Source organism: Canis lupus, chromosome 1 (assembly GCF_048164855.1).
Source record: "Canis lupus baileyi chromosome 1, mCanLup2.hap1, whole genome shotgun sequence".
Lineage (NCBI taxonomy): Eukaryota > Metazoa > Chordata > Mammalia > Carnivora > Canidae > Canis > Canis lupus.
In genome coordinates this window covers 76,973,290-76,995,642 of record NC_132838.1, presented here as the reverse complement: position 1 = coordinate 76,995,642, position 22,353 = coordinate 76,973,290, and the positions used below count along the sequence as shown (strand labels likewise).

Below are 22,353 nucleotides of genomic sequence, written 5' to 3'. Positions count from 1 at the left end.
TGTGTTTTGATTTGCTTTTAAAGAACATGGTGGTTAAACATCTTTTACCTGCTCCCTAAAAGAGTATTTTGATTCTAGTCTACAAGCATTGATTGTAAATTGATTATATGCATGGATCAGGTGAAGAAATTTTCCAAACTAAACACTGGAGATAGGACTAGACAAGTATATGAATGAGGCCAATGGGATAGGTTGCCCCAAGAGGTCAGAGATGGGGTTACTATCACTATGGGTATTTTGAGAAGTAAAATATGTGAAGCTTTACTATCAGAAGCATATGATCAAGTTCCACAGAAAAAGAACACACACACAAAATGAAGAAACGAGCCACAAAGCAAGAGCATGAAAGTAACCAAAATAATAAATAGAAATATTAAAACATGTGGGAGATCTGAGTGGAGGCCACTTGGTATAGTGGGCTGGGCAGCGTTACCTGGAAATTCCTGCCCATCTAGAACATCAGAATGTCACCCTATTTGGAAATAAGGTCTTTGCAGATGTAATTAACATGAAATCATACGGGGTTAGGGTGAGCCCTACAGCCGATAACTGGTATGTTTCTAAAAGAAAGGAAAGAGAGACTTGGACATAGAGACAGAGAATTGCAGAGAGAAGGTGATGTGAAGAGGAAGACAGGGATTGGAATGAAATATCTACAAGCCAAGGAAGGTATGCCAAGGACAGCCAGCAACCATCAAAAGCTGGAAGAGGCGAGGAAAGATTTTCCCCAAGAGCTTTCAGAGGGAGCATGGCCCTGCTGATACCTTGAGCTCAGACTTCTAGTCTCTACAACAGTGAGAGAATAGATTTCTGTTGTTCTAAGCCAACCAATGCGGGTAGTTTTGTTATGGCAGCCCTTGAGGAAGTTAATTACTCAGCAAGAGGAGTCCTTGGAAGAACAAAAGTGGTGGAAGGCAGACATCCAAACTGGCCTCATGAATAGGCATGGGACCCATGGTTTTTCTCCTTCTGTTCCTTACACCAGAGCAAAATCTAGGCTCCTGGTATTCTCTCAGTATGCTACAGAAGAAGATGTGTTCTCCACTGATGAAATTATTTAGCAGCAAGGGGAACTGTTCATTAAATTAGCCTCAAGGGGTGCTGGAAGGCTAAAGAATGTGACAATAACCAGGCAGAGCCATTGTAACTTCAGCGAGGGAGCACTACAGACACCAGCCAGCAACCTGACTCAACAGTGCTCTAGGGCCCAGTCGCACCAGGTATTATGCAGAAGATGGGGTTCCTCTCTACCCTGATTTGCACGCAGAAGTCATTTTCAAGCACCCCTATCCCTTCAGGGTGCTTGGCAACAGCACAGTATCTGATAAATAGAGCAAGAAGGTGATCTTAACTTCCCTGCTGGGCTAATCAGGTCTCAGCCAGGATTAAGCAGAGAACCTCTCTGGAAGTGGGTCTTCTTTCATCTAAGTCTGTATTTTTATAGTACATTCTTTTTAAAAAGATTTTATTTATTTATTCATGAGAGACACACAGAGAGAGGCAGAGACACAGGCAAGAGGGAGAGGCAGGGTCCCTGCAGGGAGCCCAATGCAGGACTTGATCCCAGGACCCAGGTTCACGACCAGAGCCAATGGCAGATACAAGACACTAAGCCATCCAGGTGGCCCTTACCTGGATGTACCTTCTTAATCTATAATGCACTTTGATTTCTCCCTTCCTCTCTCCCCTACTTTCTCTCTCCCTCTCTTTCTCAATGTTTACATAAAACTCTTTCTCTTTTTGTTTTCTCTTTATTACCAAGTGATCTAGGAAAATATATTTTACTCAGATCTTCCTAATGAGAATAACTATATAATAAAATACAACCATATACTATATTAAATATAATGTGTGTCCTCATCTCCCTCTACCCTACTCTCTTCCCCTGAGGTAAGTAGTTAGTATACACCTTTGTGGCCCTTCTCTGCACTTACATGTTCATCTCAAATAATCTGTTTATTTTCAGATAGATAGATAGATAGATAGATAGATAGATAGATAGATAGATGATAGATAGATGTTAGATATATAGATGATAGATCATCCTACATGTGGAATTTTTACTTGCTTTCTTAACTCTAAGATATATCTAATAAATCTTTCGATATCAATACTATAAGTCTGCCTTGTTCCTTTTATTTTTTTTAAGATTTTATTTATTTATTCATGAGAGACGCAGAGGGAGAGAGAGAGAGGCAGAGACACAGGCAGAAGGAGAAGCAGGATCCATCCAGGGAGCCCAAAGTGGGACTTGATCCCGGGACTCCAGGATCATGCCCTGGGCCGAAGGCAGGCGCTAAACCGCTGAGCCACCCAGGGATCCCTTATTTTTTTATTTCTTTTAATATTTTATTTATTTATTCATGAGAGACACAGAAAGAAAGAGAGAGGCAGAGACACAGGCAGAGGGAGAAGCAGGCTCCACGCAGGGAGCCCGACGTTGGACTCGATCCCAGGTCTCCAGGATCAGGCCCTGGGCTGAAGGTGGCACTAAACCGCTGAGCCACCTGGGCTGCCCTGTCTTGTTCCTTTTAATGACTGTATGTATTCCACATAATTTATTTAGCCTTGTCAAAATTACAGGCTTTTTATTTCTTACAATTCTCAGTGCTATAAGCAATGCTGCAATATATATACCTTGCATAATATATACCTGGGCTTGGATAAATTTCACTTTCGATAGATTCATAGAGATGAGCTTGTTAGATCAAGAGACATAGGTTTTTTTAAAAACACATCTATACTTTTATTTCTGATTTATACTTTAAATATCCTAGACACTTTCTCTGAATTCATTCATCTCATAAATTCTGATGTTGAATACTGTTAACCATTCTAAACTAACTCATGAAGCATATCATTGCACACTGCAAAATTAAAATTCAAGAATCTCATATAGGAGGTAGTTTATTCTACATGGAGAAAAACTTAAAACTAATTAGCTGAGTCCAAATGAGTGATGGCTGATACCTTTAGAGAAAATTTAAATTCAACAACAAAAATGTAATCAAATCATCCAAATTTTTATATTACCTTCCAGCTACTTTTTTGAGCACTTCAACAAAAATGCAAGCACAAATTGTCCTTAGCATGTGAAGAAACACATACATTTTTAATTTAGAAAGATATGGCCAGATTTCCCTCCTAAATGGTTTTACCAGTTTATATGCCCCCGCTGGAGGTGTAACTCTCATCCTCATCAACTGGATATTATCAGTATTAACCATTTTCTCAGTGTAACAAAAACACCTTGTTTTAATTTACATTTTCCTTGTTGCTAATGATATTGAGCATCTGTTCATGAGTTTATTGGCCATTTATTTTTATTCCTTCTATGGGTCTTTTCACATTTTTTATTGAGTTGTTAATCTTCGGGTTTATACCATCACACTTTATATATTCTGTATATTTAGTACTTGTTATGTATTTGGCAAATGTTCTCCCATTATTTACTTTGTTTTAATTTATTTATAATTTGTCTTATACTCATTCATTCAACAAATATTTACTGAAAATCTACTCTGGGTAGTGAGCAAATATTCTTGTACATGAGTTTAATTTTTACACAAATTTGTCAGCATTTTGCTTTGTTATTTGTTTCTATTTTCCTTAGAAAGCCCTGTTTGACTCCATAATTATAAAAAATAGTCCTAAATTTTTACCTAAAACTTCTATATGTTATTAAATATATTGGGCTTTTGAATACATCTGGAATTAACTGCATATATGCTGTGAGGTAGTCTTTAGCTTTTTTTTTTTTCTTTTTCCAAGTGGAAAAGCAGTCCAAAAAAAATCATGGCTTGAATAATCTTTCTATTTCTGATATGAAATACAATCTTCATCATAACCCATATCCTCACAAATAATGGGCCAATTTGAGATTAGGGCTTTGTTTCTTTTCCTATTCCTATGTCTATCTTAATTACTATTTGTGTCTACCATGAGGATTCGACTATTATAGCTCATATGCCTTGATTTGCTACCTAATAAAAGAAGAATCCTATCCTATCATTGTTCTTTTTTCACAGATTTACTGGCTTTTCTGGAGCATTTTCTTTTACAAATGAGCCTTAGAATCAGTTTGTTAAATGCCATAAAGAATCTCACTGACATTTTGATTTGAAAATTATTTGAATGTATATACTAATTTGCAAAGAACTGACTTTAACAATATCAAATGGAAAACATAAGAAGTCTCCATTTATTGAACTCCTTTTTTTTGTCTACAGTAACTCCACAGTAAAATTTCATAGTTTTACTTATTTAGATTTTGCATATTTCTTGTTATGTTTATGAGAAATTTAGGTTTTTCCTTGTGATTGCTATTGTGTAGGTAATAGCCCTTTTTCCCATTACATTTCAGAAATAGCTGCTGCTTGTATATAAGTATTGTTTTAGTATATTAATCCTGCATCCAAGGATAAAAGCCATTATTAATTGTAGGGAGAGGGTGGAGAAGGAAGGCAAGTAGAGAGCTTGGAGAGATCCAGAGAGGACAAAACCACATTTAAAATGCTATCTGCCACTATGAGAAGGCATCCACCACCCCTCAACACCCTAGCTTGGCTAAACAGGGTGAAGCATAAAAACAAGACAAATAAATCCCGTAGGAGTTTGGGGAAGTGTTCTGTTATGACTTTGGAGAGCACTGAAGAAATGGCCCCATACTACTTTTAAGCAGAGAAGGAGCCTTATATAGGGGACATAAGTTTTCCTGAGGCTAAAGTGAAGCACTGCACAGAAGAGGCTGAGTAACATCCACCTGTCCCAGTGGTAAATACAGAATTGCTGAGAGCCAACGAGTGAAAGACACCTGGAATGGGGATCACCAGAGGGCACAGTCTGTAGACTTGCAGGACAAGACCATGATCCGGGGCAGCAGTCTCAACAGCACATGGCCAATGTAGACTGAGAAAAGCCAAGTGGGACCAGTTACATTCAGAGAGGATGCAGTGAAGAAAGATGTCAGCAACCAAAAGCCAAATCACCTAAGACAGGCCAGGGGAAGATTCAAAGGACTGAGCACAAGAGAGATGTCATCCTTGCTGCCATGCTGATACATAAGCATCCCCTGCCTCATGATGCCAATCTGGGAATGGAGAAAAAGGAAAAGCTATTGGTATGGGAAAAAATACCCCAATATAGAAGTATGCACTTTGAAGTGATTATGATTAAATAATTAATTCACTGAGTAATTTCCTGAAAGAGATGAAATTCTAAACTGGCAGATCTTGAGTTACCCTGAAATGGCAAGATTGAACTTTTTGCCCCCAGAGGAAAGAGGCTCACTGAAAACTGAATTCAGTCATGGGGAAATAAATGTCACACTTATGCACATCTGAGTCATAATGTGTAACTTTTAAAAAATCTCTTGACTACATAGATCCTGCAAGACATGAAAGTTTTGTTCTTTTGATGCATGCCACTCATGTATACACACTAAGCTACATTCCACAGTTATGGGAATGAAGCTAAAAGCTATAGGTTATAAGTGAGAACACTCACTATTCCTACTTGGAAAACAAATTCTGAAAATCAAACATCCAAAATATGCCACTTCATTTAATACTTTGTTTGTAGACAACCTTCTATCTAAATACTCTGAAAAGGAAAAGATCAAAGGTCATTTCATTTCACAATGGACACACAATGATGGAATAGGGCAATGAGGAAGACATTTCCCTCAACACTGCCCAAATCATGTAGCCTACTTCCATTTTGACCTAGTTGACAAGAAATGATAAAAAGCTTGATTCAAAGTTTCCAATTTCAGGAAGTACTGACTAATTGTACTCACCCCACCTTTCCCACTGAATGCATAAAACCTGGACAGTAAATAATAGCAGGCAGAGTGGGAAAGGTCAATAATTCACAAGATCACTGAACTGGTGTTGAAATCTCCACATTTTTCCCTCTGGTATCCCCTGGACAGAACTCAGAGATACTGGAAAGGCATCACTATGGATGGGGAAAGCTCCAGGAGAAGCTCCTAGTTAAGGCAAAGGGGGCTCTGGCAGCAACATAGCAACAGTATGTTGCTATCATGGGCTGGAGATTTTCTTATCTGGAAATTTATCCTCTTTTCTTTGATAATCATAGAACTACTCAAGTTATGTATTTCATATCGTGTGAGTTTTGGTAATTCATGGTGTTTGAGGAATGAGCCCATTTCATCTAAGCTGTCAAGCTTACATATTCAGAGTTGTTCTGTGGGGCCTGTAGTGATAGCCTCTTTTATTCCTGATATTGGTAACTTGTGTCTTCTTTTTTCTTTATCAGTCTTACTAGAGGTTCATCACTTTCTTGATATTTTCAAAGACCAACTTTTATTATTTAATAATTTTCTGTATCATGTACTGACAAACATAGCAGCTTGGCTGAATCTCAGAGCTATTAGAGCTGATTAAAGCTGATCTCAAATGATTACATGCTATATGATTCCATTTATCTGACAATCTCAAAGGAACACAAACTATACTGACAGAACAAATCAAGGGCTGCTGGTGCTTAGGGGTGGAGGTTCATGACTACAAAATGGAGCACAAAGGGAGGTTTTTGAGGTGATGGATCTATTCTCTACCCTGATTCTACTGGAGGTTATACAAAACTATATGTTAAAATTTACAGAACTATACACCAAAATAATGTCAATTTTACTACATGTTCACTTACAGAATAAAATTTAAGTTCAGAGGAGAAATAAGACCTTGGTTTAAGAAGTTTTTCAGCTTTAAAATGTACACCCTGGGGCACATAGGTAGCTCAGTTGGCTAGGCATTCGATTCTTGATTTTGGCTCAGGTCATGATGTTGGGGTTGTGAAACTGAGCCCCACACTGGGTTCCATGCTTATCAGGGAGTCTGCTTGAGATTCTTTTTCCCTCGCCCTCTGCCCCTCCCCCATTCACATGCACTCTCTCTAGATAAACAAAATCTTTTAAAAAATAAAATAGAATGTATACCAAATTAAGGAACTGTCCAATTAATTATTCTTTCAATTAAATATTTCTTCCTTAATAAATTTGAAGTCATCATAAAAATAAGTGTGATTCTATCTATTTTCAACAAGATTTGGGGGAAACAAACACTCTCACATAATATTACTGGGAGTAAATTACTCTAAGGTCTTTAAATGGATATTTATCACTAAGAAAGGTAAAATATATACCTTTTCATCCAACAATTTCACTTCTAAAAGGAATTTCTAGTATATATGTACTTGCAAACATGCAAGAAAATATATACAAGCATGTTTATTACAGCATAATGCATAATAGCAAATTATTAGAAAATACTTTGATGTCTGTTCTATATTCATGTAATTATCAGAAAGGCATTTTTTAAAGATTTATTTATTTATTCATGAGAGACACAGACTGAGAGAGAGGCAGAGACACAGGCAGGGGGAGAAGCAGGCTCCTTGCAGGGAGCTTGATGTGGGACTTGATCCTGGATCCTGGGATCATGACCTGAGCCAAAGGCAGGAGCCCAACCACTGAGACACCCAGGCATCCCCAGAAAGGCATTTTTAAAATGATACCAATATTGATATTTTTAAAATCTCTAAAGCTATTTAAAATAGTAAGATATAAAATAATATAGAGAGATTGATTCAGTTTTGTTTATAAAGGATCTTATATATGATGGGGAAGCTTACATATATACATAAGAAATCTCAGAAGGATATGTAAAATATTGTTAAGTTATTTCTTTGTGGAGTGAGCTTGGGGATATAAGTGGAAGAGAAAAGAAATAGTTTGGGTTTTCATTTTAAATTCTTCCGAACTAAGAAAACTTATGGACGTCATTTAAAACCTGTTTTAATACATGAGGTATGAATGTCTATGTGAGGTAATGGATGTTAAATAATCTTACTGTGGTAATCATTTTGCAATAGACACATATATTAAATCATTATGTTATAGATCTTAAACTTCTACAATGCTACATGACAATTATATCTCATTAAAAGGGAAAATTTTAAATAGCAAGTAAAATGAAAATAAACTGTCTTTAAAAACACTATTAAGAAATAATACTGCCTGAAAGTCTGCCATCAAACCATTCTTCCAAGAAATTTTGCCCTCATTGGATACTCAAAGGCAATCAAAGAATTAAAGGTATACACATACCCATGAATAAACTTGCCTGGAGTTCTGCAACTATATAATTTTGATAGATTCATGGATGAGTCCCAGGAGTTGAACCCAGTTTCTCTAGGTTAATAATACACAAATCTTAGTTTAAAATTTGTTCTAATTTACAGTAAAGTTAATATTTCTGGGAGATATATAGATATAGATACATATATGTACATACATATATATACATACACATATTTGTATTTATATAGGTACATATATATATGTATATATACATACACAGAAATTCTTGATACTAAAAGACACCGTCATCAACAAAATTAGATCTGTGACCCTTAGAAAATTACATGATTTCTTGTTCAGTTATGCCCTCAAAAATATAACAGAAGACTGGGTGATGGATAAGACCTTTACCAGTTCCTAGAACCAATAAGTATACCAGTCCGGTATAGAAATGGAATTTTACATAGTTCTTCTTTCCAGATTCAGATTTCATTTGTCATTAGATTGATATTGGCTACCATTCAAATGTCAATCTTTAAAACATTTTTACCAAACCTTATAAATTTTCAGTTGGTTGTTCAGATTTACTTCGCATGGGGACAAAGCTCATAAGCAGCAAATTCCTCACAAATTAAAAGTTTTGTCTTCCATTAAGTGCTGAAATACATCTAAGGGATAAATTTATATTTTAAAAGTGTGTATAGCCTAAGGAAAATATCGTGTGACATTTAAGAACCAAAATCAAAGGACCATTTACTATAAATAAGCTTACTGGAAAATTGTCTAAACATTTTAAAACACATAAACAAAAATATCAAAACTTAGTAGCTAAGGATAAAAGCTAGGCATCAGCAATTTTTTAAAGATTTTTTTCACTTATTTATTTTAGAGACAGAGTGTGTGTATGCACATGCACATGTATGCAACTAAGGGGAGGAGCAGAGGAAGAGAGAGAATCTCAAGCAGATTTCCCACTGAGTAAGGAGCTCAGATCATGATCTGAGCAGAAATCAAGAGTTAGACACAGGGCACCTGGGTGGCTCAGTGGTTGAGCATCTGCCTTCAGTTCAGGTTGGGATCCCAGGGTCCTGGGATCACGTCCTGCATCAGGCTTCCTGGGAGGAGCCTGCTTCTCCCTCTACCTGTATCTCTGCCTCTCTCTCTGTGTCTTTCATGAATAAATAAATAAAATCTTTAAAGAGAGAGAGAGAGATTTAATTGACTTAGCCACCCAGGTGCCCCAGCAATATCTTTAGACATACTAATTCATTCTTATTATCCTGCATATCATTCTATATAGAGCTTCCAGATACTTCTGTCCTGCTATTTCTTTTTAGATTTTTCTCCCAATTCTATTCCAGCTTCACCACAACAGACTGACCTCTCTGGACTTCGCATGACCCCTGCTGCTTCCTGTTTCAACTTTCCTGCCAGTTCCTTCAACAGCCATGGCTCCCAGCAGCCATGGGTATCAGCCTTCCCCAGAACGACCTGGCTGTCTTTCCTGCACTAATCAGACAGAGTTTGCTTCTGAGAGATGGGGCAGGGAAGGAAAAGGAATGGAAAGGAACAAAGAGAAGAAGAGGTAAGAGGGAGGGAACAAGAGGGGGAAAAAAAGAAGGTTAAGGAATAGATGTATTGGTTGCTAGTTTGCCATCGGCATTCAGTTTCTGCCTTTTCCGACTTAAAAGCCCTGCCCAAAATAATTTCTTTATATTTGAAAAGGAAGGAATCCCTTGAATAATGGTAAGTGACATAATATGTGCTAAACTGATTTCCGATGAGAAACTGATTTATCTCCTATATTTCAGAGCCCTGGGAAAGTTGACATGGAGGGATAAATGGATTTCAGGGCAGGCAATGAATTTCTGAAGTGCATTTCAGAAGCCCTCCTCCAAATCATAAATAAAAGCAGGCTGACTACAGCCTTGCACAGATTACCAAGACAAAACACCATATCATCCTGGATCCAATCACAACACCCTCCTCACAACACCCAAAGTGGATGACCAGATGTTCTAGAAAGATGTTTCCCAAGGCAACTTCCCTAAGAGTTCATCAATTAAAAAAAAAAAAAAAAAAAAAGCAGTTCAGAACAGGAGGGCTTGAAAGCAATTACTTGGGGGAAGAAATTATTGTAGGGAGTTTGAAGAGTAGAAAAGAATAATACAATCTTCAGTAAAGTCAGCGGCAAGAATCTAGTTTCAAAATACACCTAACTTTTCTCATCCCCTTAAAACTGCACCTCCCACCCTCAACCACTTACTAGCAATTCCCACAATCCAAAGGCACCTGGCACCTTGTGGTTATGTTTAACAGATCCTCAACCTAATTCCAATAATCCTGTTCAAATTTGAAATATGAAGGTAGGGCGATGGTAATAGTAACTGCAAGGAAGGCAAAGGCTAGCAAATAAGAGAACTCACTCACTCTCTCTCCAATGGGAGAGAGAGGCCCCCACCCACAGATCTTCAACTCCTGCCATTTCTTCCCTGGCAGCAGAAACTTTGTCAAGAAACAGAACCTATCTTTGGACATTTCACAGCAAAAGTGAAACCAGAGATTGACACTTACATTTCATTTGCTTGGAGATGGACTTGTTAGGTTCAAGCCAGTGCTAGGGAGAAAAAAAGCAGAGATTATGGGTCAAATGGCTGAACCATACGATGCATACTTAATAACTAAAAGAAATTCAATACAATCTTTTTCCAAAGCACAGTCTTGGTTCCCATAGATATTCCTCAAGGTTCCACCTTCTTCAGATCAACACAAATGATTCCATAATAAAAATGCAACAGGCAAGGGTATAAATTACAGAGAATTAACACTATGAGTAGTATTTGAGTCATACTAAGAGAGAAGAACTAGGGAGAGAACATACACTTCAACTGGATATTCTCGTGGCTCTAGTGGATCCTAGGTGATGGGGTTCCATTGCTCTGGGCAAGCCACAGATGGCTAAGGACTTTGATGTCCATGACCTCAAAGAGCCACAGTCCAAGACAGCTACAGTACCCTATTTCCCTGCCAGGTAGCCTCTGTTGTGAACAGTGGGACAAGTGAGCCTTAGCCCAATCATACAGAGGCAATTCTTCCTTACAGTAGGGAGGAACAAATGACTTTAAATATATCACTTCAGAGGCCTGAGATCATCCAGAAGAAACACTAGCTGTATCACAAAACAAAGAAGCCCAACGACCTCAGTAGCTCAGAATGGCATTTAGTGACAAGCATTTGAAGCAGATACCATGCTGATCCCAGCAGCCAGTTCACTCTACATGCTAAGAGCCAGGTAGCTTTTGATATCCCTAACCATGATGTCCCTGAAGCCACTTAGGGCATGCCAGGAAGCATCACTCTATACATCCACAGTTTATAAAGACAATAGGAGTGCCATTGGTATCCATCAGGAGGTTAGAGAACCCTCACTTGCCAGGCACTCATCACACTTGATACTAGAGAGGAAAGGAGGACACTTACCATCAGTGGAGGCTTACACCCTTGTGTCATCCAGTTAAGCCTCAGAGTTCTGTAACACCCCTACCTTTTGATATAAATGCATAACCATAAAATCTAGTAAGAGCTAGCATATGCTGAGTGTCTCCTAAATGCCAGGGCCAGCACTACCACCCCATTTGCAGATGAGAAATCAGGAGGCTTGGGACATTAGACAACTGGCCTGAGGTCACCTAGAGAATAAATGATAAAACCAGTGCACAGTGGGATTCCAGAGCACAGGCCCTTCGCCTTGGCCATGCTGCCTCCCCAGAAGGTCTGCTCTAAAACACACTACTCTTGATAAACATTCCTTCTTTCCCCAGGAGTAGATAAATTGAGTGGCCAAATCAATAGTTTCCAATCCAGGGGGTAAGATCTCTGCAGTCTTCAAAAATTAGAAGAAAGGTCTTTTCACTATGTCAACATCAGGAAGAGTTTGACAGAAAACCACACATTCACTTCTAATGTATTACACAAACTGAAATAGCAAGTTTCTTTGATTCTGATCAAAATTATGTCTGTTTATTTTGAGAACCCTGTTTTTCTCTTTTCATTTTTTTTAAATTGTGATAACATATACATCATATTCACCATCCTAATCATTTTTAAGTGCATAGTTCAGTAGTATTAAATGTATTCAAAACAGTGCACAATCATCACCACCATCCATCTCCAGAGCACTTTCACCTTGTAAAACAGAAACTCAAGTCCTAATAAACAGTCACTCTGCAGCCCCCTTTCTCCAGGCCCTTGGAAACCACCATTCTACTTTTGGTTATCTCCTTCTAGTCAAAAGTGATGTTTGGCATTCACACAGTTATCATTTAATAGTGGGGAAATTTCTCGATTGGACTACTTACTACCTGTATAACCGTGTACAAAATGTTTAACCTCACTCTCAATTTCCACAACTATCATATGGGAATAGCAATCATACCTACTTCACAGGGTTATTGCAAGGAGATCAGTATCTACTGCTACTGTCTCACAGAGAAAAATCACTAGTCATTTGGCCAATAAAGTCTGAAATACATTTTCTGAATTCCCCTTGCTTGGCATCCTTTGAACTCCTTAGCCCTTCTCTGCCTAACTGCGACCTGCCTCTCCTCCTCATCTCTGCTTACAGGGAGGACAAGTACATTTCATTTGATATGCCCATACAAGTTAGTGCCAATCTCCCAGGGCTGCAAAGAAGGATCCAAGTCTCAGTGAGAATGAGTACCATGATGGAATGGCAATATCTGCCATGGAGGGATAGGGAACATGTAAGGGATGCCTGCAAGGTATCTTACCATCTGTGCCCTAAATAAATTATTTATTTTAAATGAACTGGCCTCCTCATTATCCTATGAAATACAGTTTCTGATGGATTCTGACCTTCCTCATCCTCTCAGCCTATTCACACCCTACCCTTGCCTCTCAAACCTTGTGCATCTTAATTACTTATGTCTATAGTGTGACCACTACATACTTTTCCCCAGGACAACTATTCTTCTGCAGTGAGATAGTCATGGGGTATAAAGCCCTAAGAAAAATAGGCTAGCAATAGTCATGTTTCAAGGGATTATAGGAAATCATTTCTTCAGAGAGGGTCAAGCTCAGTTCATGAACTTAATTTTAATTTTTATTAAAATTTAAAAATCTGACTGACCTATGGCCCAACAATCCCCTTATTTCCTAATTTGCCCATATGAACACAGAGGAACATAACAAGGATCCTCATTGCAAGATTATATTAAATTATAAAATATTAGAATATTAATGGCCATCATCAGGAAAATGGTAAATAACCTATAATCTGTTTATGTTCTTGATGATTCTTCAGTGTATTATAGGAGGTAGATCTTTATGTGTAATGTTATTAGACCTCTAAAGCACACTGCATGATGAAAAAAGTGAACTGCAAAATTTATAACTATGGCCACAGTTCCCAAATCATGCACTGACGTGCCCCAGGGAAAAGGAGTCATTCTAGACATCTTTCAGATATCCACCGTGCAAACTATAAGCTCAAGGAAGTTCCCAGCTCCAATATCAGATCATGCTATATTCCTTTTTATGTCATACTTTTTGCAATTCTGAGTTGCTGGTGATTGCTGTGATAAAAAGCAAGTACTATGCTAAAAGAGGCATGAGAGGTAATGAGTATGGAAGTATTTGATCTGGTCCCAGATTCTGAGGAAGCCAGGGGGCAGCCAACAGGGGACACATCCTGTTCCTGGGTAATGGTGGTTAAGAATGAACTGGAAATACTATTTTCATGTAGGTCATGTTCTAAATGGCCCCAAGGTGTTAGGATATAAATACCAAGTTTGTTGTCTCTAACTCTTATTACAGAGGGCACTATGAAATAAATACTTTTGACCTAGGGCACCATGAAATCATTACTAAGATACTAAGAGAGCCATAAATCAACAAAGTTTGGGAACCTCTGAACTATGGTATCATCGAATTAATGTGTTTTCTTTTTTAAGTAAAAAGTACAAACACTACCCTATATTTTCAAAGAATACATAATAAGTATCTAAATGTATTTTTAAAGATCTGAAATGAAACATGATAAACAGATAAGAGAGAGAAAACAGGAATTTAGAGGTGCTGCTCAAAAGAAACTATGACTTCTGTTTTATCTGTGATGTTTTAACTTCTGCTTTTTACATGTATTCATGCATTACATGAATAATTAGAAGTCAGTATTTTTAAAAAAGAAAGCTAAGCTCTACTCAGGATAAAGGTGGATTTTTATGTAGTTTAGACTTATTGAGACTCAAGAAGAATTTCATATATAACAGGCAGATGTCAAGTCCAGCTAAGCCCCCCAGCTTTGGCACTGCAGTCCAATACAGAAGCCAGGAGGCATGCGTTCAAATCCCAATTCTGCCACTTATAGTGATGTGACCTCCAGTGAGTTTCTTCCTGTTTTCCCACTTACAGCATCATCGTACGGTATAAGTAGGTTAACACATTAAGAAGTCCTTAGAACAGAGCTTAGAGCATAGTGAAGGCTTAGTAAACCCCAGCTGTTCCCACCTTCTTTGTGTTCACTCAGACACTCCCAAGTTGATGCAATGACCCCTCCTAGTGGGCCCACCTCTGGAACTCTCTTCTTCTAACACTCCCACCCCATCTGCCTTCTGTTCTACATGAAAGGTAATTAATTCTCCTCCCTTTTTTCCTTCTTCCTTTTAGAGTTGCAAGTTGGGCAATGAATTCAAATCTGAACTACACCAACAACTCCTGCTGTTACTACATGTACAGATGGATTACACGCCTTTGAAAAAGAAAGAACCATGATTCTGCGTGCTTGGCAATTAGACAGGAGGCTCAGAACATACACTGCATTGCTATTTCCCTTTCAATTCCTACTTGGAATATATGCTAGTTGTTGGTTTTGTTGGGTTTTTTAAAATTCTGCTTCCTTACTGGAAAGTGAAATTCCCTAAGAGAGGTAGAAAGAAAAGCCTGCCAACCAAATATCTGAATTTGCGGCTGGTTTACTATAGCTGAAACCTTTATTTCTTCAACTTACATTTAGAATAAGAATTCCAAAGACTAAAGAAGCTAAGATCCAATTACTGATTCTATCTAATGAGCTTCAGAAGTCAGATAAACCTGAGGAGGCATTCCTTCAGCATGATCTGAAGGTATCGGGAAGGTAGGTCTGCAGGGATACTGCCAGGGTTCTGCCCAGATGCCCTCAGAGGCCCTTTTCTCCTTAGTTATACAGCAGCTTGATCGTTCTTAGGAAGGCTGCCTCAGGTTCCTGGAACCCAATGCAGGGGAGAAGGAGCCTCCTCCACTCACATCTTCCCTGTCAGGTTAAGAAGTGACAGGTGGGGGAGGATAAGTACCTCTGCTCCCTTGCCCCTAGGCCAGGACAATTCTAAGGCATGACCTACACTCTTCCAGAGCTCCTCTGTGGCTTTCAGCCAAGTTCTCCTCTGTACAACTTTGTTCAACATCACACACTTGTGTGACCATCCACCCTTCTTTGTCTCAATCCCCCCAAGCTCCTAAAAGTCTTTTTTCCTGGGAAGATTTCCTAATAAAACTGAAATTTTCATCTCTAGATCCACTTCTGGGTACCACAGTCAAGACAGCCTCCCTAACTCCCCACCAAAAACTGCCCTCTCTCCATGGCTTGACCCCCAGTAACCAGTATATCCTGCTATGAGAGGTTCCAATTTATTTTTTATTTAAACTCAATTTGCTGGGCAGCCCGAGTGGCTCAGTGGTTTAGTGCCACCTTCAGCCCAAGGCCTGATCCTGGAGACCTGGGATCCAGTCCCACATCAGGCTCCCTGCATGGAGCCTGCTTCTCCCTCTGCCGTGTCTCTGCCTCTCTCTCTCTCTCTCTCTCTCTCTTTCTCTTTCTCTGTGTGTGTGTCTCATGAATAAATAAATAAAATCTTTAAAAATAAAAAAATAAAAAAAAATAAACTCAATTTGCCAACATACAGTATAACACCCAGAGCTCATCCCATCAAGTGCCCTCCTCAGTGCCCGTCATCCAGTCACCCCATCCCCCCACCTTCCTCCCCTTTTGCAACCCTTTGTTGGTTTCCCAGAGTTAGGAGTCTCTCATGGTTTGTCTCCCTCTCTAATTTTTCCCACTCAGTTTCCCTCATTTGCTTAGAGAAGTTCCGATTCAAACAAGGTTTTCAGTCTGGACAATCTAGCCTGACCACATTTCAAGCCACCTCTTAGAACAAATTTATTTTGATTGATAGCAGCTTGAAGCAAAGAGAAGTTGAATGAAGCCTCACAAAGGGGTGAAAAGTAGGGTGCTGGCTAAGCCCTCTACTCTCTGATTCCCTCTTCTGTGGTCTTGGGGGACAGATTCCAGGACTCCTAAAATTCCTTCAGCTCTCACATTCTACATTCTATGAACCTGAAGTATGAGAACATTACCAACAAATGGTTCTTTTTAATTTTGCTAGGCTCTGTTACACTTAGCCTTAGATCATTCTTCTCTACCCCATCATAGAAATGGGGTATTTCTTTCATATTCCAACTTTGGCTTGTTTGGTGAGGGAGAGGAAGATGGGTGTGAGGTGGTGATTATGACTAAGTAGATTGATTTTTAATTTGGTAGCTGCTGAGCTAGGAAAAAAAAAAAACTAAACAAAAAACCTCCCCAAAGTAAACAATACAACACACTTGGTTATCTTCAAGTGTTGGGCTTCTGTTGAAATTGATTCAGCCTGTGATTACAGAATAAATTACACACCCTTGGTGCCCTACACCAGAATAATGCATAGCTCCAATAAATGTGTTGAGTAACAAATGGGGCTTCAAACAAGAATGAATGCACCTCCCAAGCAGGAGTTTGTTTTTCCCTTCAGAAGTAACCAGATCCATAATCTACCAATTCTCATCCTAGCCCTGAAAAGATGGCCTGATTCTCACATCTCACCTGGATAAAGCCCCAGAGTAACTCAGTCTCCCTGCATTATCTAGCCAATTTATGCCATTTCTAGGCCCTCTGGCCTCTACAGGGGAAAAAAAGAATGCCATCCAAATGAATGCAGCCTAGCAGTGTTCTGGGTCAGCCAATCAAAACTAGGCCCTAGCTCATTAGCTACCAGTAACCAATGGTTTTCACTCCAGTTTCTTTTTTTTTTTTTTTTAAGATTTACTTATTCATGAGACACAGAGAGAGGGAGAGAGAGAGAGAGAGAGAGAGAGAGAGAGGCAGACACAGGCAGAGGGAGAAGCAGACTCCATGCAGGCAGCCCGACATGGGACTCGATCCCGGGTCTCTAGGATCAGGCCCCGGGCCAAAGGTGGCGCTAAACCTTCTGAGCCACCTGGGCTGCCCTTCATTCCAGTTTCAATGAAATCTATAACACAATGGCAACAACAGCAAAACTATCTATAGACTAGGCATGCTCACAAGTTATTGTCCTCCTGGCAGTAACCTAGGCAAAGAAACCTTTACTGCTTCAGTGCAATGTTTTTATTTCTTCAACCATAACTGCTCCTGCATTCTGGGTCCTTAGGGATAAGCAAAATAGAAGTAACAGCTGGGAGAAGAAACACCTAGGAAACAGAGGCAGAAACAGGAAGCCTAAGAAAGCATAAGCACCATTTTTTTTTTCGTAAAGTATCAGACAGTATAAATATTTTAGGTTTCGTGGCCCATATGGTCTGTCAGGACTACTCAACTCTGCCATTGGAACACGAAAGTAGCCAGAGACAACACATAAATGAATAGAAATAGCTGTGTCCCATAAAATGTTATTTACTAAACAAATGGGGGCCATCCTGACACCTGTGTGCCAACCCCTGTTCTACATCCAAGAAATCCTTAATGTATGTATACTTAAAAATAAAATAGTCTGAAAATACAATAGAGGTTATAAAAACACTCAGTGCTGTTTATTTTAAAGTACATGAAAACACCAAAAATGCAATTACAGAGGAAATGATGGGATTCCTTCAGGCTTGTTACATTGGAATTTACCACCATGTAACACTTGCTGTCAAGCCACAGAAATTTCACATTGTTACCAAACTGTTCTAAGGTCAAAGATCTTCTAGCTGAAAGAACCATGAACCTTTCAAACTCTTTAAAGCATGTAGTAAAAAGACCCATCACATGTTGATAATATTGACTAATGCACTTAAATAACAACCCTATGGCATAGTTATTATTATTAGTGTTCCCATTTACAGATAAAGTAATTGAGGCATAGGTTAAGGAGGCTGTTCAAAGTCCTACAACCAGAGGTAGGATTTAACCCCGTCTTCCTGGCATCAAAGCTTTCAGCACCTGAGCAGTAATGTCCTCCAGCCTCCTTCCTTCTTGATGTTTTACACTATAGCCCATTCTTATAGTAAGTCTACAGCTACCATTGCTTCCAGAAGGTCTCTCTCTCCCCATTCTTTTCTTTCTACTCTGTATGTTCCTGGTCAATCTCCTTTGCTGGTTTCTCCTTCTAGACATCCTTTCTAAAAAATGGATAGTCTTTAGCTTTCAGATACTCATCTTATTCTATATTCTTTCCCTTGGCTGTGCAGTATATTTCCCAAGGTTTATGGAAGTGAAAACCTCATGGGGTCCAAAATCTCCATGGGGGGCCTAAACCTCTTCATTGAGCTTCAAATCCATATTCCCAAGTATAGACTAAACATCTCTACCTCAACATTTCATAGGTACCCCAAATTCAACATGTCCAAAACTTACTACTTCCCGCAAAACACTCTTTATATGATTTACTTGGTTAAGTGGTTCCACTTGTACTTGGAGCCCAAAGGGGCCCTGCAAGAAGCTTAGACACCCAGCTAGACAGGCCATGTAGAGAAGCTCTGAGATCAAGAGTTGTATATTCCAGGATGCCACATGCAGAGGCAGGAGGGCCCCCAGCCCTACCTTCCAGCCATCTCCATCAAGGTTCCAGGAATATGAATGAAAACTTATTGGACCCTCTGCCCCCCACCCAGAATAGATCAACCACCAGCTGCATACCACTGAGAGAGCCCAGTTAACACCATGTCAAACAGAAGAATCACTTTGCTGAGCCCTCCTCAAATATCTGACCCAAACAATCCTAGAATATGATAAAATTGTGTTCATCTAAGCCCCTGAGTGTTTGAGGAAACCTGTTACACAGCAATAGATAACCAGAACTCTTACTCCTTATTATGGAATGAATGGTTGCTCCCGAACCCCCACCAAATTCACATGTTGAAGACCTGACCCCCAATGTGATAGCATTTAGAAGTGGGACCTTTGAAGGTAATAACATTTAGAAGTCATGAGGGTGGAACCCTTGATAGAATTAGTGCCCTTATAAGATTAGTAAGAGAGGCCAGAGCACCTACATGCTCTCTCTCTCTCTCTCCCCACCCTGTGTGGACACAGGGAGAAGGCAGTCCTCTGCAAGCCAGGAAGAGAGTTTTCACTAGGAACCAAATCTGTTAGCATCCTGAACTTGAACTTCTCAGCCTTTAGAATTGTGAGGATTAAATGTCCTGCATACGCAGGTGTTTTCTTATAGCATCCCAAGCTGACTAAGACACTCCTCATTATTACTCTCCATGGATATAACACAATTACAATTGAACTTGTAAAAGACATTTGCTTGAGCATGCATGAAAAAGAAAAGTCTGGTCCAATTGCCAATCCTTACTTCTACTGCTTTTATTTCTCCAAGTTTTATACATCATTTTTACAGTATAGTCTTCCTCTCAGCTTGACTTAAAAACTGTCTCTAGAGCTATTTGAAACTTCCAAACCTGCTGGTCTCCCATCAGCTCTGATGTTCTTGCCTGCTGGAAGCCTCTGGTGAGTGCTTCTCTGTCTACTGATGGAACTTAAACCTTACCAACCTAATTAATTCCTGCCCTCATCTGAACCAAGTCCAGGAGCTTCCCACCACCAAGGAGGAAGACTATCTTACCCTGAATATCTTCCTGTTTTTCCCCCAACTCAATAAGGATAAAATGGCATTTTCGCCACGCTTATTCCTATGTCTGCCTATTGGCCCAAACAAGATAACCAGTTCATGTACTTGCTCCTTCCTCCACTAAAATTTGGACATCCCAGTTACCTATGACTTACAGATTACAACCTGTCATTATCAGGCATCCTCATACCTCCCTAGAAGAGGACATCAGGTGTAGACAGTCAATTATGAGCAACCATTTTAGTTCTGCTCTCTGCCGAAGACTATGACAATTTCCACAAATCTGTCAAGTTAATACCTTGGGCCACAATTGAACCATTAGACAAAATATCCAATTTTCAAGCTGTTAAGATACTGCTATGCTCCTTGTAATTTGAGTACTCTAAGTCTTTTCCCATAAAGCCAAGTTACTTGTCCATACCTCCTCCCCAAATAGGCATCCAAGTAGTCTTGATTTTTAATACCCCTGAGACATTAAAAACAAAAGTAGACTCATTAAGCAGACAAATTCATGACCAGTGACCTAAAGCAGCAGTACAATCCTTCTCTTCAGTGCAGGGCTGCCCTAAATGTAATGTACCACTCTTGATCCTATGTACAAGCATCTGTGAAGCAATTGTCCCCAAGAGCAAGAAGCAGCCTTCCAAAGGCAGGAGCAGCTGGTGGGACATAATGCTGTCTGGCTTCCTGGCATGAGCCCCAGAGTGAAACCTAAAATCATTGGGATTTTTTTTTCATTCCATTCCATGTCCTCCTCAAAGGTACCTTTAGAAAAAGCAAACTGCTCTAACAGAAAAGGTCTTTTCCCATTATTAATAAAACTCATTGATAGGTTCACTAGTTCTTTCTGGCTACCAACATAGAAACCTCAGGGCTGTAATTCTATCCGGGGGAAGAAGGCATCAGGGTTCAGGATGCCCTTGCATTTATGACTTTTCAGATCATCCTATCAAAAGTATAGCCAGTGGCCACACGACATAAACTGCCCAAACACAAGAGTGTTGGAGGAGATTGCCACAGAGATGTTGATTTCCAAAGTGAATTTGTTGTCTTAGGGTATGAGCCAGAATGGTCCTTAAGTGAGAAAACTCAATGATACTGATGTAGTCAATGATACTGATGTAGGTCCTTGAGTGAGAAAAGTCAATAATACTGATGATCCCTTAGAAATAGGGAAGTTAAAATCAAAAGCACTGAGTCCAATCTTCCTGCAGACTGTAAACCAACACCCACAACTTAGTCCCAGTATAATTCCTCCTCTGACTAGGCTGGTTGGAAGGACAGGGAAGGGAGTACTTCCTGCCTTCTCAGGCCCTGGGAGTGACTTCTCTCTAGCTGGATTTGGGAAATGGGGAAAGGCAGAAAGAGGGAAAAGCCAGGACAATGGACAGCCTAAACCATAGTTATAGAAAACAGAATTACAAGGGGCACCTGGCTGGCTCAGTCAGAAGAGCATGGGCCTCTTGACCTCAGGGTTGTGAATTCAAGCCCCATGTTGGGTATAGAGATTACTAAAATAATAATAGTAACAAAACAAAGTAAGAAAACTGAATTATGAAACCCAGTTCATCATTTCCAAACTTCATATTCCCAAAGAGAAGCTACTCAAACACCTGAGAAGCAGTGGAGAGAATATGTTACATTTAAGAAAAAAATACCTGGACTTAAGTCAAGTACTACCTTCTCCTTTTAGAATTGTTTCTTCAAAGACTTCTAAGCTTATAGTCCCAGCTTTCTCTTTCAGTAAAATGAGAGGGACACCTAATCTCAGGCACTAAAATGATATGAGTTCTTCAGAAGAATATGGTAGAAACTCGAGGGGATTTTTACTGACTGGTGTTCAATCTGCCTCTCCCTACATCAAAACTAATGGAAATTCTGAGCCCTTGCCATTAAAATAGCAAAAGACAGTCATCATTTACTGACTCAGTCTTCATCACTCTCAGAGCATATGGGGCATGAGACATCTTGTCAAACATATGGTGTTCCAAATGTAATAGTGCTAAATATTTAATATTCCCAATGGTTTACTGTAAATCAAGTTGTGAAGAGTTGTAGGCAAACCACCAACTCCCACACCAAAGGTAAGTTCCACTTCAGTTTTTCTAACTAACTTATTTTCTCTGTTGATTAGCTTTCTATCCAAATAATTCATCAGTTTTATTTTCCATTGAGAAAAAGTATGAGACCTGGTAAAACCACCAATGCTGGTCAATTGATCTCTGCTTAAAACTCCCGATCAGCATGTCTGTGTGCTTCTGGGCCCATTTTTCTAATTACTCAAGGCTCACACTTGTCTACCCAAAGATCATAATAATGGCCATCCTGCCTTTAAAAGAA

General features: G+C 39.3%; 1 protein-coding gene across 4 annotated transcripts in view; it reads right to left on the bottom strand.

Annotated features, from left to right (window-relative positions):
* The window catches only part of FRMD3 (FERM domain containing 3), a 292,382-nt gene that overhangs the window by 124,120 nt on the left and 145,909 nt on the right, over window positions 1–22,353 (bottom strand). For all 4 annotated transcript variants that reach the window (XM_072836922.1, XM_072836930.1, XM_072836912.1 and 1 more), the window contains one exon: window positions 10,679–10,721. In XM_072836922.1, coding sequence (XP_072693023.1) covers window positions 10,679–10,721 — 43 coding nt within the window. The remainder of the gene's footprint in view (window positions 1–10,678; window positions 10,722–22,353) is intronic.